The 12,112-nt window shown below is 45.1% G+C and overlaps 2 protein-coding genes and 5 non-coding genes across 7 annotated transcripts; 5 read left to right on the top strand and 2 right to left on the bottom strand.

The window, feature by feature from the left end:
• Nucleotides 1–577: 577 nt before the first annotated feature.
• Nucleotides 578–650, top strand: Trnav-cac. The gene has a single exon. It is a non-coding gene; the product is annotated as a tRNA-Val (tRNA).
• A 230-nt stretch (nt 651–880) lies between these two features.
• Trnak-cuu lies at nt 881–953 on the top strand. The gene has a single exon. It is a non-coding gene; the product is annotated as a tRNA-Lys (tRNA).
• A 97-nt stretch (nt 954–1,050) lies between these two features.
• On the top strand, nt 1,051–1,123 carry Trnav-aac. Its single transcript has one exon. It is a non-coding gene; the product is annotated as a tRNA-Val (tRNA).
• A 4,226-nt stretch (nt 1,124–5,349) lies between these two features.
• Nucleotides 5,350–5,877, bottom strand: LOC124313871. Its single transcript, XM_046778730.1, has one exon. It carries the CDS (start codon nt 5,875–5,877, stop codon nt 5,350–5,352), a length of 528 nt encoding a protein of 175 aa, XP_046634686.1.
• Nucleotides 5,878–7,587: 1,710 nt separating this feature from the next.
• Nucleotides 7,588–7,661, bottom strand: Trnan-guu. Its single transcript has one exon. It is a non-coding gene; the product is annotated as a tRNA-Asn (tRNA).
• A 105-nt stretch (nt 7,662–7,766) lies between these two features.
• Trnav-cac lies at nt 7,767–7,839 on the top strand. The gene has a single exon. It is a non-coding gene; the product is annotated as a tRNA-Val (tRNA).
• A 1,116-nt stretch (nt 7,840–8,955) lies between these two features.
• LOC124313783 lies at nt 8,956–12,085 on the top strand. Its single transcript, XM_046778623.1, has 2 exons — nt 8,956–11,733; nt 11,798–12,085. Exons 1-2 carry the CDS (start codon nt 8,956–8,958, stop codon nt 12,083–12,085), a joined length of 3,066 nt encoding a protein of 1,021 aa, XP_046634579.1.
• Nucleotides 12,086–12,112: the final 27 nt, after the last annotated feature.

The following is a 12,112-nucleotide window of genomic DNA, read 5'->3' as shown; positions in this document are numbered from 1 at the left end:
ACTCTTTAGCACTAAATTTATCCAAGAATTCAATGTGGTCTTTGACGGCCTTGAACCCAATTCGGAAAACACAAAAAGTTCGTCCTGGTAGGCGACAAACTGCATCAAAGATGCAATCAGATTCGTTACTACCCTGCTCGAAACATTCGTAGAATTCATGCCTGGTCACTTCAGTATTACCAAAAGAGATTTCGGCAGTACGTGGCCAGACGTCTGGGGATTCCGTTCCCATTTTACCCACAATAAAGGGGCAAGGAGACGGAAAAAGAAACAATACAAAAAAAATGGAACAAAAAGCAAAATGGCGCTTAACAAACAACAAGAGAAACACGAAAGACAAGCAACAATACAATAAAGAGAACAAAAAAAAGAACAAATAGTTTTTTGACTCACAGCAAGATGTCACACTTGGGAGCTCAGTTAGACACGTCTAGTCACAGCCGAACGCGCTAGCCAATTGCGCCACAGAGGCATGGTGATTGGTTAACGACACACTCGTCAAGTTCAACAGGCAAACCAAACATTACTTTTTTTTAGTGTGGCCAACGCTAATAAAATGTTGCAGAAACATTGTGGGGCTTCCATAGTGTAGAGGTTATCACGTCGGCTTCACACGCTGAAGGTCCTCAGTTCGATCCTGAGTGGAAGCATCAGTATAACGTTAGGAAAAAAAATTCGTAGGAGAAAAGGAAATGAAATGGAATTAATAACTTGTAATGTATCTTATCTTAATGACAACTAGACTAGAACAAGTAGACATCTGGAAACTACACACAGACAACCAACCAATCATAGTAAAAGTTATCTCACGGTTCCTGGAAAGGAAAAAATGTCGTCAATAAGACTTGGTTCATTACATTGGAATAGAGCGCAATGGTAAGCCTGGCTAGCTCAGTCGGTAGAGCATGAGACTCTTAATCTCAGGGTCGGGGGTTCGAGCCCCCCGTTGGGCGTCATTTATTTGCAAATAATTGCAGATGAAAGTTAGAAGTTGGGAGACGATCGTTAGAATTTTGTAATCATTCCAGAATAATTCTATAGCGGATTGTAGTTTCCATAGTGTAGTGGTTATCACGTCCGCCTAACACGCTGAAGGTCCTCAGTTCGATCCTGGGTGGAAACAGGACAATGTATTTTTAGAAAGACTATCAAAAAAGCACATTTTGGTTTTTTGAAAAAGCCAAGCATTCATGTTTCTTGTGAAAGTGATCACTTTTCTATGAAGTGAATGGTTGTAACCATATAGTCTTATATAAGACTATCTGGCAACAGTGTTTCCAACACTGTAGCAGACAACTATTCACAAGCAAGTCCCGGCCGGGGAAACACGTGAAATTGTGTTACAGTCCTTCAATTTAGTGAAAATCAACATACTTGGATTAACTTGACATTGAATTCGAAGAAAAAGTGCTACTATGGCGAAACCCTTTTTCCCAAAGGACTGGGAAACTCTCACGGCAGAAGATTTGGCCACTGCCAGAGCTAGATTGGCGGGATTCATTGAGGCCGTTCCGGATCGTGAAAAAGTTCTCCGTGAGGTAATAAGATTTTTAAATGCAAATCGTTCACCTGGAAGAATTGTATGTCACTGACGGGACATGATAGGCTGCATGTAACCAGTCATGAGCCAATTAAAATTTATTAAAATTTTAGCCAACAACGATGACACGACGACGTGATATTTCATATTGCATGTCCCAGTCATGAGTATTGCATTGTCGTTTGTTTGGCTGCTGTATCTTTTACCTTTATTTTCAGCAACTAAGTTCAATTTAACCAACGCCGGATAGGCAAGTGGCGTCAAATAAATTCAAATTTTTTAATGTAGATCGAGAAAAGCATTACCTCTCCGCCGGTGCTTTAATTAGCCAACATGGGCCCGTTGCCGAAAAATGTCAGAACCTAACGTGCTTAACGAACGTTATGTCTGAGAAAATCGAATAATTTGTGTTTATGATTCCACTTATCCTTTCACTAATTGTGCTGCATGTAATAGACATGAGCCAAGACTCAACCGCATGTATTCAGCCATGGGTTGCAGTAATTGTAGATTACTTTGACGATGTTTTCCATCGATTCTTTTTTAACCTGTGAGCTGCATGTAATCAGACATGAGCCAGGACCGACCGCATGTATTCAGCCATGGGTTACAGTAATTGACAGATACTTCGACGTTGTTTTCAACCGATCTTTTTAAACTAAAGCTGCATGTAACCAGACATGAGCCGGGAATTAAACGCATGTACACAGCCATGGTTTGAGAGAATTACACCAACAGTCGGACTGCATGTAACCAGACATGAGCCAAGAGAGAAACACCACCGATCCAATCTCTGAGAAACGTTTCTATCCGATCATAGGATATAGCCAAGATCTTTAGTCATAAGATGCTTGTTTACTGTAAATATGGAATTCCCCAATGACAACAACTGTTATTTGTTTGTCTATTGCAGCAACTGGAAGCTACACAAAAGGCCCTGCTGCCTCTTCAAAATGGAATCCTTACATCAATAGCCTTGATTAATACAATGCCCGCCGGCGTCACGAAACAAGCAGCCATGAATACTCTTGCCGAGTTCCGAAAATCGGATGAATCCATGCGAGATCGCCTCTTTGTACTACAAGTGTGGCGCAAATACGATCAAGAAACTGCCGACAAGCTTGCACGACGAAAGGCTGGTGAGTTCCTGGACCCGGAACTGGCAAAGGTGTTGGAAGAGCGGGAGAAGAAGATGGACCGCGAGAAACGTGAACGTGAGAGAGAAAAAGAGAGACACGGCAGCCGATCAAAACGCTACAAAGGTGGCGCATCCTACCACGGCGACTACTCTTTAAGCCGATCGGATCATGGACCCTACCAATCTACCGGACGTGGTGGCCATGGACACGGTGGTGGTGGCTATGGACACGGAGGTCGAGGTGGGAACACGAGAGACGGAAAACGACCAGACAAGTCGGAATTCAAATGTCATCTCTGCGGGCAACCGGGACATTTTTTCAAACAATGTACAAAGCAACACAAGTAAACATTCCGCTGTCTACTACTAATGAGTCAATAAACAATAAATGTGTTGTACAGGAGACTTATACGGAATTTTTTATTATTTGTGTTCAACTACTGCAGTGAACTGGTAGACACTGGTGCCTCTGACACTGGACAGCATGTTGCTGAGGCAGACAGCCCGAGGCCAGACGAGAGTTTTGCTCAACAAAAGAGCACTCCTGTGATAGAGTTCTATCCTGGTTCAATCCATTCAGAAGATGTCAGGGCTTTCTGGCAGAATGACCTACAGGCCGGTGAATGGGTTATGGACGTATTAACCCAGGGATATGTAATCCCTTTCGTTGAATCACCTCCAGCTTACGAGGAGGCCAACAACAAATCGGCTCTGCAAGATATGCCTTTTGTTATTCAAGCGGTCGCTGAACTTCAAAAACGTGGAGTTATTGAGTTCAGAGACAAGAAGCCGCTCTGCGTATCTCCTTTAACGGTATCAAAGAAATTCGGCCGAGACGGTATAACCAAAAACAGACTCTGTTGGGACGGGTCCAGATGTGTCAACTTGTATGTAAAGGAACAAAAAGTTGTGCTCTCCCATCTTCGGAGGTCGTTGGAGATAACAAGAGAAGGGGACTTCCAAGTGACGTACGATCTCAAGGCGGCCTACCATCACGTCCGGATTCACCCGTCACAAACAAAGTATTTAGGTGCTGCCATACCAAAACCAGACGGTGGTAAACAGTATTTTGTCTTCTTATACCTTCCCTTCGGACTGTCAGCTGTACACTGTCTGACAAAGCTCTTCAAACCTGTGAACGCCTATATTCACGAAAAGGGGATTCGACATTCAATTTATCTGGACGACGGCAGGATCGTCGCAGAAACAAAGTGCAAAGCAGAAGATCAACGTACGTTCGTCTACAAAGTTCTAAAATCTTCGGGATGGATACTGGAAGTCGAAAAATCCGACAAAGACGGAGATGCTAACCAGTCCAAGGAATACCTCGGATTCATTATCGACACTGCCAGCATGACAGTCCGTCTTCAGGAAGCCAAGAAACAACGCATACTACAACAAGTTTCGGAGACGATCTCACACGGATCAAAATCGTTTCCAGCCAAAGAATTAGCCGGAACTATCGGGAAAATAGTAGCAACGGAACCGGCACTAGGGCCGATAGTTGTAATAGCAGCCAGGGCTTCTTACGCAGTTTTAGAGGAGGCCACACAACGGAGAGGATGGAATTCGTCGTTGGTGATGAGTAAAGAAGCTCAAGACGGCTTACAATTCTTCGTCGACAATTGCTCAGAATTTGACAATTCCCCCATTCGATCGGCGGCTACTGAAATTTCTGTCCTGTCCATCATCGGACCGCCCAGTTCATTCATGAAATCTAGTTTCGTCGCTAATCATGTGCGTGCAAACGAAGAAAAAATCTGGGCCAGCGACGCGTCCGGATATGCAACCTGTGCCTACTCAATTAAAGGAGATCACCTTTATTTCCGTGGAATTTTAAACGAAGACGAAAGAATGTTGTCTTCCGGTCACCGAGAACTACTGGCTGTCGCAAAAACAATGGAATATTATGAACAAACAGGCACGTTCACCACCAAGGCCACCAACATCTATTGGCTCACTGGCAGCCAAAACTTGGTGACTTTTTTTACAAAAGGATCGGGAAAACGTCACATCCAAAAGGATGTTTTTCAAATAATGATTCGTTGCAAGAGACTTAACACCAGAATTATCCCAATCCATCTACTACGAGACGACCCCCGAATTAAGATAGCAGACGATGGTTAAAAGACGACTGACACGGACAATTGGCAAGTCGATGACCAAACTTTCCAAAGGAACAGGACAAGATTTAAATTCACCATCGATCTATTCGCTTCCGACCGCAATTCAAAATGCCAACGTTTCTATTCCAATTTCTTTTGCCCTGGTACGTCAGGCATTGACGCTTTTTCCCATTCGTGGGATGACGAAGTGGCTTGGATCTGTCCACCAATACAGGAGATCATCAGAATTGTTAGACGATTAAAGACTTCAAGAACTACTGGAATTTTGTTCGTACCGAAATGGAAAACGGCGGATTACTGGGTGGAAATCTTTAACAATGAAGGCAGACTTCTGTGGCCTTTTAACTACATGGAAACCTGTAGGCCTTTCATCATTCAAGGAACTTACAATCCACATTCTCCATTTGCAGGGAAAACCAAATTTGAATTTCTTCAACTTTGTTTTGACTCACGTCTGTAGGACCAAACAATGTTTCGATTAAATAAATGACGAAACGGCGAATGTGACAAAGACTGCCAGTTACCTTAATTATTATTTGTACAACTCAAACTTTCTTTTGCAACAACTCCGACATAGAGAGACGACTTGGGATGGAGAGATCAACATATTTGGCGAGCAATGCATCGGAACGCCACCCTCCCAGACGTTTCAGCTGTTTGTCAGTAGCTCCATGAGCTGCTGCTGTAGTCGCTCCACCTCTCTTTCCAGAATGCTCACCGTAGAGTTTCTCGTCGTAACCCAACAAGTTCATCAACTTCTTCAGGTCAGTCAAAGCCCCACTGTACGGTACAGATTTGGCAGGATTTGGGGAATTTTTGGCAGTACACAAAGGAACGAGATAACCATCGTAGGAAAGGCCAAGGAATCGGAAATAGTTCAACGTAAGCTGAACAGGACAGCGTTTAACGTCTGGATTTGAGGCTACTACACGCTCACCACCCTCGGTATACTGGTCGTTCTTCCCACCTTTGAATAAAATCCTCAGATGGGGCGAAGGGTCCGTGACGTAGTTGACGTCTTTTCTACAAAGCTTGACGATGTCGCTAAACCTTCCGAGAGTGTGATACTCCATCGAGATCCTCCATACTGTTCTCCAGAGAACAACAGACGCCCGCAGTCCGTCTCTTCCATGTTGAGTTTGGTAGAGGTTGGTAGAGGATACATCTTGTCCAGAATTTCTTCAGTAATTGGCAATTTGGCAGCACGAGTCTGTGGGTGTTCATTACGAAACCCACGAAACAAAGTGGATATTGTTTCATGAGTTGTCGGCGACGACAGCATACGAATCCGATGCTCATTAGCAATGGCAGCACTCAGCATAACAACCTTGGAATAGGACTGGTCCCGCATCATCACGAGGGATAGACAAGCGGCCAAATGCTCATGACCAACCCCAAACTCTGGTACTTGGTTTCGGCAGCAAAAATCACGCCAGATTCCGTACACGCGGTCGTACTATGGGATCGAAGGGAAGCATGTTTTCACTGGCATACCACTACAAGTAATGAACGAAGGAATACCTGCTGCTTTGTTGAGCTTCGTACGGATTTCGACAGATAATGCTGAGCGGCTTCAAGACCCAAAGACAACTCGGATTTCTGACCCTGGGCAGTTGACACGATATCTAGACTTTGGCTCTCCATTTTCTATACTACAGATTTGGACAGTACCGCTCACGAAATAACAGCAGCCGATGGTACTTTAAGACCGACGTTGCCTCGTATATGTTTTTTATTCTCATATAGGCATCATACCAAATCGATTGCCTCAATTTAGTTCCATTTGCTTGCCACTTTTATTTCAGAGGGTTACAGGCACTAATCACCTGGTATCTGGAATGAAGTGTTAGGGGTTTGTATGACCCAACCGCTTGCTTGGAACCTAATTATTTGATAGAGTATACAGTAGTATACAGTAAGGTACAGTAGTGAACGTAAGAGAAAAGTGTACTTTTCAAACGTGTTAACATTGAAAAGTGATCACTTTTCTATGAAGTGAATGGTTGTAACCATATAGTCTTATATAAGACTATCTGGCAACAGTGTTTCCAACACTGTAGCAGACAACTATTCACAAGCAAGTCCCGGCCGGGGAAACACGTGAAATTGTCCCACCTACCCACCCTCAGGAGTGCTACGCAAAAAGTGTTGGAACCAGAGGGTTACAGAACCAATTCAGAGGGTTACAGGCACTAATCACCTGGTATCTGGAATGAAGTGTTAGGGGTTTGTATGACCCAACCGCTTGCTTGGAACCTAATTATTTGATAGAGTATACAGTAGTATACAGTAAGGTACAGTAGTGAACGTAAGAGAAAAGTGTACTTTTCAAAAGTGTTAACATTGAAAAATGAAATCTACATTATGACAATGTGAAGATATTCGCAATGCTGTATCCGGAGGAAGTCAACAGAAAGCGGGAAATCAATGATGACTGTGGTTGTTGAAAAAGGTGCTATAACCCCGAAGAGACGTCTTCTGTAGCCAAACGTCAATGACTGTTGTTTTAGGGAAATGAGAAATGACTTGCTCTGGATGGGGAAAAATTCCATAAACACCGGAGGGGAATCTATATAGATTACACCTGAACCTGGAACAGTAGCTCCGAACAGAGGAAGAACATCATGAGCGTGCACCCTACGCTGCAAATGTTCAGTAGATTTAACAGTCATCAGTAAAAGAAGCCATATCGCGAGTGTGCGCTCTTCATTGGACGCTTTAGTTGGTTAAAGGAGTCATGAGGCGAAGAAATTGAATTAAAACAACAGTATTCATTCACCATGCGCCCCTGGGTGGGATCGAACCACCAGCCTTCCGGTTAACAGCCGAACGCGCTAGCCAATTGCGCCACAGAGGCATGGTGATTGGTTAACCACACACTCGTCAAGTTCAACAGGCAAACCAAACATTACATTTTTTTAGTGTGGCCAACGCTAATAAAATGTTGCAGAAACATTGTGGGGCTTCCATAGTGTAGAGGTTATCACGTCGGCTTCACACGCTGAAGGTCCTCAGTTCGATCCTGAGTGGAAGCATCAGTATAACGTTAGGAAAAAATAATCGTAGGAGAAAAGGAAATGAAATGGAATTAATAACTTGTAATGTATCTTATCTTAATGACAACTAGACTAGAACAAGTAGACATCTGGAAACTACACACAGACAACCAACCAATCATAGTAAAAGTTATCTCACGGTTCCTGGAAAGGAAAAAATGTCGTCAATAAGACTTGGTTCATTACATTGGAATAGAGCGCAATGGTAAGCCTGGCTAGCTCAGTCGGTAGAGCATGAGACTCTTAATCTCAGGGTCGGGGTGAATCGGCGAAATCTGTATTATTACAATCTGGCAACGTCTAATTATAATTTGCGCCTCTCTTTATCTCTCCTCCCTTCTTCTTCTTCTCGCTGTCAGTTCCCTCGCCATTTTATCGTCTGCTGAAGCGTGATTTGCATGAGCAGCGTGTAGTTTCTGTTCTCTGACAGACTTGCTTGTTCCCATTCTTGTGGTCAGTTACGATAATTTAGTGATATTTCCGTCATTTGTATCAGGTACAATAATTCCTTGTTCGTTATGTGTGCCTGAATCTAAAACATCATTTATTTATTCAGTTGAAGTCCTTTGTGACATGATTTGATTGTGAGGCATTGTAACTGTCAGGCATCGTGATTCATGCTCTTTACTTCAAGTCATTGGTAACTTTCCTTCATTGTCATAACCTACACCTCTTTCTAATTTAATGTGTTCCCTCATACCAGGTGGGTTGTCATATTGTACGAGTGATTATCACCCTCTATTCTTGTACATGAGTATCCTGTTATTCCCAGGTATTATTACGCCTTATAATTTATTTCCCTTTCGCTTTATTAAACTATTCAATTATTAGGAACCAAAATATACACAAGTCCATTACTGACTTTCTAGTCGTTCCAGTCAGCTGCTTACAACAGCTGATGCACCCACTCATTTCAGGTTCTCGTATAGTGAGAACATTTGGTCCTTCGAACCGGAGCTGAATTCTCTACAGCTCCATACAAGATTTATTTCATCTTTATGTTCACTGGTTCAGCCTGTTGAGTCTTACGGCCGTTATCCCAGCTCGCTTCTTATCATCTCGTAGCACGTCGGTGCACCTTATTTCGGCCCCAACATGGATGGTGGCTCGCAAGTCCTGGAGGAAGAAGCTATCGACGAGGCCATCTTAAGACTAGCAGCCTTAAAGTCAAGAAGATCGACGTTGCGTCGCCAGATCACGATGACCAACAGACAGATCGAGTCTTTGATCAGTGTAAGGGGTTCAAGAAGAGCCTTGCGCGGATGTCTACGCCACGTTGAAGAGTTGCTGCTGGAGAGTACACGGCTGCATTCCGAGATATTATCGATCGAGGACAACGACGCGGAGGCCGAAAGACAAGATTCTAATCATTTAGGCTATATCACGCGTTCGAGTGATCTGGCCATTGCTGCGCAAGTCTATTTGAACAGTCGAGATGGAGACGCCGAGTCGGTCATCGGACAAAACATCATCCCGAACCCAGCGCCTGTGATCCCAGCGCCTGTAATCCCAGCGCCTGTAATCGACCCAGTGGAAGCACAGAGAAGAGAACGTGCTCGTCAGGAAGAGGTTGCCAACGCGTTGATGAGAGCAGAACAAGCTCGTGAACGAATGGATAGGGCTTGGGAGGAAGCGGATGAAGCTCAAAATGCTCTCAGGTCTCTGGGAATAGAGAATCCAAGAAGGAATCAGCTGCCCGAAGAGGACCGGTTTACGTCAGTTAGTCAACGCCCTATTACTCCAGCCGAAGATGGATCGGAGCAGCAACGCCGAATGAACATCAACAACAATCAAGAGAATCCTGACACCTGGATCGACCTATACAGTGCGGGCCTGCTTCCACCCGTCGTTGCCACTCATAGCACGCGTTCATCAGTGTCGGCCGAGCTAGAGTCTTTCGAAGGAAAGGCACTCGAATGGTTCTCTTGGATTGATCTATTCAGAGCACTAGTACATGACACTCCTAAGTCAGCTGGTGAGAAGTTGGCGCTTTTGAAGAGATACTTACGCGGAGACTGTTTGGATTTAGTCTACGGTCTAGGAGGTGGTGAACCAGCGTACATTGAAGCTCTTGTGCGTCTGAAGCAGACTTGCGGACGACGTGACGTCATGAGAGCAGCCCATCATCAAGCCATCGGGAAACTCGAACCAAAGCAGGACCCGGGATCATTCAAGCGATTTGCGGAGAGGATCCGCACTCATCTATTTGACCTCAGCAGGATCCGGGAGACCGGCACAACGGATCTGATCGAGAAAATTTGCCTGAAGCTTCAGTTGCACGATCGATTGGCCTGGAATGAAGGGAGACGAGGACGGATTGAAGATCGGAGCCTGAATGATTTCGGTATGTGGCTGTGTTCTCGCGCCTCCGCGTATCAAAACGCGTTCAGCATAGCAGCAGACCAGGTCAATCCAAACTCGAGCAAGCTATCCAATCAGAAACGTCAAGCCCGGACAAATCAAAGTTCGACCAAGTCATTTGACGGGCAGAAAAAGGAGTTTAGTCGTTTTAACGGTAAACCGTTCTGTTTCAAATGTGAGAAGGAGCATCGATTGGTTGATTGTGAAGATTTTAAATCGCTTTCCGTCGGGGAACGTCTTACATTTTGCATGCGTCGACGTCTTTGCTTCTACTGCTTTTCAACCAAGCATTCAGTTCGTGAGTGCGACAGACGGAAGATATGCAAGCATGCCGGTTGCGGTTTTTATCATCATCAGTTGCTGCATAGTTCCACCAAGGAAGGTTCGCCGTCGGAAAAGGAGAGTAAAGAGAAAGCAAGACCTACGACAGCGAGGACTGGTGCCCCCCAACGCGTAGCCATGGGTATGCTGCGACTACCAGTAATGGCTGAAGATGGCAGTTGGGTTTTAGCCAACATTTTTATCGACGAAGGAAGCGACACGACTTTAATGCGTAGTGCATTCGCCAAGGTGCTGAAGCTTCGTGGGCCACCTCAGTTTCTAACCGTGGACGGAGCCGGTGGAGTAATCACTCGTCATCGTTCGAGTAGGATCCAGTTTCGAGTTCAAGCTGCTGATGGAGATATCCTGTCTCTGGAAGGATCCACTATGAAGAAGGTGGCTAGTCCAACACCGGTGACAGACTGGAATAAAGAAAAGGTCCAATGGCCTCACCTGGCGAGTCTCCCGCTCGGAGAGACAGGAGGAGGAGTTGACATTTTAGTTGGATTAGATCATGCCCATCTAGTAGCGGTCATTGAATCAAGAGTCGGATTGGAGAAAGAACCTATCGCCTCCAAGACGGCGTTCGGGTGGATCGTTCGAGGTGTTGTTGAAGGTCGAGTAAACGTTACATCCGTTCGGAGCTGCAAGATATCCGGAAGCGCCTCGTTAGCCAATCTCGCCACGGAAATGCGTCGGTTTTGTGATACTGAAGACTATGGAACCGAACATCAGATTGGGTGTGTCTCACCTGAGAATAAACGAGCTCTCGAGATCGTCCAGGAGAAGACGAAACGATTGGAGGTTGGTTACGAGGTACCAATCATCTGGCGTGAAGGAGAGCCCAACTTGGACAGCAATCGTCCGATGGCGGAGAATAGATTCCGGAGCTTGCTGAACCGTTTCAGACGTCAACCGGAGTTCGAGAGGGACTATCGAGCGGCCGTTCAGAAATACCTAGATCAAGGTTATGCATCCCGTGTTCCAGATCCGGCCAGCGCTCTATACTTTCTAGCACATCATGGAGTATATAAAGGGACGAAACTACGAGTAGTTTACGACGCCGCCGCCGCCTTCAAAGGAAAATGTCTGAACGACGCCATCATCAGTGGTCCCGCCTTGCAGCCATCATTGGCTGCGGTCATCATCCGTTTCCGTGAAGGAGAGATTGCCTGGGCCTCAGATATTGAGGCCATGTTCAGCCGTTTTCGTCTTTCTAGTGAAGATCGTAACTACTTCTGTTTTTTTATGGCAGGAGAAGGACGCTGCCGAGCTAATTGTTTGTCGAATGGATCGACTCCCATTCGGAGTCAACTGTTCACCGTTTGTAGCTATCTACACCGTCCGTCGCATTTTAGAAGACGCCGGAGTGCCAGAAAGTGTGATTCAAGCCGTCAAGGAAAGAATGTACGTCGACGACTATTTGGGTTCCGCTCCATCAGTAAAGGAAGCAGTTGAAGAAGCCGTTACCGTCAAGGATACATTGGCCAACTCGGACCTTAACCTCCAAAGCTGGATTTCAAATTCCATTGACTTCCTGTGAGCAGTGTCAAGAACGGAGCCGGAACCT

Source organism: Daphnia pulicaria, chromosome 1 (assembly GCF_021234035.1).
Source record: "Daphnia pulicaria isolate SC F1-1A chromosome 1, SC_F0-13Bv2, whole genome shotgun sequence".
NCBI classification, from domain to species: domain Eukaryota; kingdom Metazoa; phylum Arthropoda; class Branchiopoda; order Diplostraca; family Daphniidae; genus Daphnia; species Daphnia pulicaria.
This window is presented reverse-complemented; position numbering and strand designations above follow the sequence as displayed.

Coding starts and splice junctions, on each gene's coding strand:
- LOC124313783 (XM_046778623.1), top strand. CDS start 8,956: ATGGATGGTGGCTCGCAAGTCCTGGAGGAAGAAGCTATCGACGAGGCC. Junction 11,734..11,797: donor CCTGGGCCTCAGATATTGAG/GCCATGTTCAGC, acceptor TTTTTATGGCAG/GAGAAGGACGCTGCCGAGCT.
- LOC124313871 (XM_046778730.1), bottom strand. CDS start 5,877: ATGGAGTATCACACTCTCGGAAGGTTTAGCGACATCGTCAAGCTTTGT.